Genomic DNA, 4,896 nt, shown 5'->3' with positions numbered 1-4,896 from the left:
AAGCCATCATGGGTTGGCTCACTATCTCACTTAATTACATTTTTTTTTCAAATCTAAAAAAATTAATTTTTTTTGTAATTCAAATCTAAATAAATTTCACTCTAAAATGATGTTAAATTTCAAAGAAAATTCAAAATAAAAAAATACCAAATAATCCAAATGTAATCCAAAAGCAAGCACAAAAAGCGAACAAATAAGTTTATAAAATTGAACATTTTTGTGTCATTTATCCATTTATAATATTAGAGTTCTGAATAGATATATTCATAATATTTTTCTCTCTTGGAAACATAATTTTCTTTATCCCCATGTACAACGCAATAAAAAAAAGTGTTAACTAATAATATTAAAATATAAAGTAATAAATAATTAAATTAAATTAGGTGGGTTACTGAGTGAACCAAGCTCACCACGGGTTAAACTAGGTTGAGTCGAGTTCTAAGTGGACCGAATGAAAAATTGTCCCGTATCAAAAAATGATATTTTTTTCAAACTCAATCCGTCCCGAACCCATGGTGGACCGGATTGGCCCGCGGTTCTAACCAATTTTGACAATAATATATATATATATATATATATATATATATATATATATATATATATGGAATATAATATTAACATAAGATCAAGAAAGCATTTTTTCTAACTTTAATATTTTAATAAAAAGTGTAAAATTTTCAATGCCAATATGTTATGTTTATAAGTTTTTTTTTTCTAACTTCAATCTAATTAATTAATATTCATTTAGAAATTAAGAATAAGAAGAAAATTATTTTGTTAACTTTTTCTCATGTAACATATATAAGTTTTTATTCTAAAATTATACACAATTCAATATAATTGATGGATTTTTTTTAGTTGTTGGATAATAGATTATGTATGTTGAATCCAAACTCAACTCTATCAACCAAAGTTTAGTTATTTATTATTTTAATTTTAGTATTTAATTTTTGTAGCTGTAACTTTTTAATTTAATTTAATTTTAAAATCCTATATAATACATTTTTAAAACAATTCTACAAAACTAATAAAAATTATTGAAATTTAGAAATTTCAACAAAAAGAAATTTCAAAACATGAGTTAATTTACTCAACCTTATTAAGTTCAGTTTGAATCTATAAAAATTACAAAAACAGGTGGTGGGAATTTAATTTACTCACAATAAAACGACAATGCCATAATTGGCTTGTTGACTGCGAAGCTAGAAGCAGTTGCGCCAACCTCCATGGAGAAGAAGAGGGAGTCTGGTTTCGATTAAAATACTCATAAGGTTATGTTTGTCATTTCATATATTTTATGGTGTGCAAGTTGAAATTTGAGGGAGTGCAGGAAGTAATATCCTAAAAGCAATGAAATTAGAGTGTTTCCAACTAAGCCCAATTGAGTACACAGGACATGAAAAATGGGCTGGGCCGGCTTAGTGGAGCGGAAGTGATGCGCTAGGGTTAGAGAAGTAGATAATGGAAGGTGTTTTATGTTTATTTATTTCCAGTGTAAAATGAAAACCCTACTTCTTAAACCCTACTTATAAAGTCCTCCTTAAAACCATAATTGGTTGTTGCTTTGCACATCACTTTCTCGCCGTTTACACTATCTGCTCTCCAAGATGGCTCCTCCAAGAGGTAACTTTTCTGTTATCGATGTATCACTTTACGCATTTCGCTTTAGCACTTGTTGACATCCTGTTTTATGTCGTAGATTGTGTTTTACTCGCCCATTTCCTTGTGTTTTGATGATTTCTTTTATTAGTAGAAGAATGTAATTGTAATACATTTCCTTTTCCTGATAACTGTCTGAATTTCTGCAGGTCGTGGTGGTTCTGGTGGTGGATTTAGGGGTGGTAGGGGAGACAGAGGTAGAGGAAGAGGTGGTGGGGGAAGAGGTGGAGACAGGGGTACGCCCTTCAAAGCCAGAGGTGGTGGTGGCCGTGGAGGCGGCAGGGGTGGTGGCCGTGGCGGTGGCAGAGGTGGAATGAAGGGCGGGAGCAAAGTCGTAGTTCAGCCGCATAGGCATGGAGGAATTTTCATTGCCAAGGGTAAAGAAGACGCACTTGTAACTAAGAATCTTGTTCCCGGCGAAGCTGTTTACAATGAAAAAAGGATTACTGTCCAGGTACTTTTCCTGTTCATTCCTTAAGTAGATTAAGTTTATATAGGTTATTTATGAAGTAATAGCTTTATTTTGCAGAATGAAGATGGTTCCAAAGACGAATATAGAATATGGAATCCTTTTCGTTCAAAGTTGGCTGCTGCCATCCTTGGTGGAGTTGACAACATCTGGATTGTAAGTTTAACAAGCTTGCTCTTTTTAGGTGTACTTCAAATATTTAATTAGTTTTGACTTTGGTTCATGAAGAAACCTGGAGCCAGAGTCCTTTACTTAGGAGCTGCTTCTGGGACAACTGTTTCTCACGTGTCTGACGTTGTAGGCCCTGTAAGTATATTATAGAAATGTATAATATCGGATCTGTGGAGTATAATAGCTTACTTGGAGTGTATTGTTCTTTGTGTGTAGTCAGGAGTTGTCTATGCAGTAGAGTTTTCTCATAGAAGTGGTCGTGATTTGGTCAACATGGCAAAAAAACGTACAAATGTTATTCCCATTATTGAAGATGCTAGACATCCAGCTAAATACAGAATGTTGGTTGGAATGGTTGATGTCATTTTTTCTGATGTTGCTCAGCCTGATCAGGTGTGATTTAATTTCTCTTAATCGTCATATTTACATCATATATGTACTAGTATTTCAAGACATTGATGTACTAATATCAGCAGTGGCATATTATTAATGTTTGTTTGATTTTGATTCATCAGTTGTTCATTTGCCCTTTTAGAAGTCTAGGTTAGAATTTGTTTTCCTAGGATCTGAAATGTGGCTATTGCAAGTTTTCTGTAGTGAGGAGTTCACAAGCTAGAATTGGCTTTCCGGGTATTGAATTCTTGTGCTATCTTGCCTTGCTAAATAAAAAGTACAGTTTGCTAATTGGATATTTTTGTTTTTTTTCTTCTGTTCTTGTTGGGAAATTTATTTGCAAATGATGAGTTACTCGGATTCCCCTTCAAGACATCTTGGATGATGCAGACCGAGATTCTGATGCAAATCAATATCTTTTCTTTTTTATATTGTTTTGTTACTTTATTCTTTTAAGTTGAATGCATTCGGGGTTTAGAGTTTTTGAGCCCGATTCTATCTCCATTTTCGGTGTTCTTAGTATCATTTTGTTTCATATTTTAATTAATTTGAAATTTGAATATATTATATATATATATATATATATAATATTTATAATATCGATTATATTTATAATATATTATACATTACTAAGTTTGTTTGGGTCCAGTTATTAGTATGTGAGACAATCTGTGCATGTGATGAGTTTCTCGGATTCCCCTTCAAGACAGCATGGATGATGCACACCCGAGTTTCTGATGCACATCAATTTGTTTTATGTTTATTCCATATAGTTTTACTAGTGTTTTTTAATATACAACAGCTTTGGTGATTTCATTTGTTTGAATTTTCCTTATTCAGTACCAATTTTTACTTTTATTTTTTAAATTTTCAGTTTCTTTTATTTTCCCTATGTTTTCAGTTTTAATTTGCGTGTAGTGTTATGATTTTAGTGTGTCTGTTCTCTTCTATATTTGCCGGAATGTATTCCATTTGAAGATAAAGCTCCTGAAAACAATCAAGTAACTAATTGTTTTGTTAATATTTGTTTATTAATTTTTGGTGGGCATTGCAGGCTAGGATTTTGGGGTTGAATGCTTCGTATTATCTCAAAGCAGGTGGTCATTTTGTTATTTCAATCAAGGTATCTTCAAAGATCCTATCATGTATTTTCTTGGCTTTTAGGGTTAGGGTGTTTCCAGAATTTAAACTTGGGACTTTCAGGCTTTAAACCCTAAACACAAAGGGGGAATTTTGTGTAGATTAATTGTTCTGACTTGCATGTATCCTTTGTATGTTTAGGCTAACTGCATAGACTCCACAGTACCTGCTGAGGCAGTGTTTGAAAGCGAAGTGAACAAGTTGAAGGCGGATCAATTCAAACCATTCGAACAAGTAACCCTTGAACCATTTGAGAGGGACCATGCCTGTGTGGTTGGAGGATATAGAATGCCCAAGAAGAAAAAAGAAACTGCGTAGTATATTACCTTTTGAGGTATTCACTAGGCTTTTGTACCAATGTTACGTTAATGAATTTTGTTATAGTTTTGTTTTGAAATCTTGGTGCTTAAAATTCCCAAGGAAAAATGATTTTGCGAGTACTTTCCAGCTGCCTTTAGCCGTGTTCCAATTTCATTTCATGATATTTATTTATGTTCAGCTTCACTTATGATATTTATGTCCTAAGTATAATTACATTTTTTTCTCGTGGAAAATCCCAAGTAATTTAATAGAAGGCTATTCCTATATGGTTTGAATACAAATATTAATGTTAGCTGCGAAAGAATATGATTTAAGAGATACTTTTTGGTCACAATCACATGTAAGTTATATTATTTGCAGGCAAAGTGAAAAGTGACATTTTATTTTAGAATAGTAAAAATAAATTGCGTTTTTAAATAAAGTTTAGTATACTTGAATATGTTAAGTGCATAATTATCATAATCATTAATGGAGGGGATGACTAGTAAATGACATAAATTAAGTTGTATAGGAAAAGAGATAAATTATATTTTTGTAATATATTATATATTATTATATTAAAACTGATATATTATTTCAATCATTTATCGACCATTCTTCTTTCATTTACTTGAGTATTTAATAGATTGGGTAATCTCAATAACCTAAACTTGATCAATTTATTTACTTTAAATTTGTATAGAAATAAAATTCAACTATAACCAAACTAATCAAACTTAATGATGTTTAACGGGAATATTGGA

General features: G+C 31.7%; 1 protein-coding gene and 2 non-coding genes across 3 annotated transcripts; all 3 read left to right on the top strand.

Moving 5' to 3' along the window:
* Positions 1-1,481: 1,481 nt before the first annotated feature.
* LOC108330691 (rRNA 2'-O-methyltransferase fibrillarin 2) lies at positions 1,482-4,272 on the top strand. The gene is made up of 7 exons (XM_017565199.2): positions 1,482-1,623; positions 1,809-2,113; positions 2,189-2,284; positions 2,357-2,434; positions 2,516-2,692; positions 3,747-3,815; positions 3,974-4,272. Exons 1-7 carry the CDS (start codon positions 1,608-1,610, stop codon positions 4,148-4,150), a joined length of 918 nt encoding a protein of 305 aa, XP_017420688.1. The 5' UTR covers positions 1,482-1,607; the 3' UTR covers positions 4,151-4,272.
* Positions 3,030-3,099, top strand: LOC128196422 (small nucleolar RNA snoR60). The gene has a single exon (XR_008248708.1). It is a non-coding gene; the product is annotated as a small nucleolar RNA snoR60 (small nucleolar RNA).
* LOC128196424 (small nucleolar RNA snoR60) lies at positions 3,364-3,434 on the top strand. Its single transcript, XR_008248711.1, has one exon. It is a non-coding gene; the product is annotated as a small nucleolar RNA snoR60 (small nucleolar RNA).
* Positions 4,273-4,896: the final 624 nt, after the last annotated feature.

The sequence above is a fragment of the Vigna angularis genome, chromosome 4, assembly GCF_016808095.1.
Source record: "Vigna angularis cultivar LongXiaoDou No.4 chromosome 4, ASM1680809v1, whole genome shotgun sequence".
In the NCBI taxonomy this organism is placed as follows: Eukaryota; Viridiplantae; Streptophyta; class Magnoliopsida; order Fabales; family Fabaceae; genus Vigna; species Vigna angularis.
This window is presented reverse-complemented; position numbering and strand designations above follow the sequence as displayed.

Coding starts and splice junctions, on each gene's coding strand:
- LOC108330691 (XM_017565199.2), top strand. Junction 2,285..2,356: donor GAGTTGACAACATCTGGATT/GTAAGTTTAACA, acceptor TGGTTCATGAAG/AAACCTGGAGCCAGAGTCCT. Junction 3,816..3,973: donor ATTTTGTTATTTCAATCAAG/GTATCTTCAAAG, acceptor TTGTATGTTTAG/GCTAACTGCATAGACTCCAC.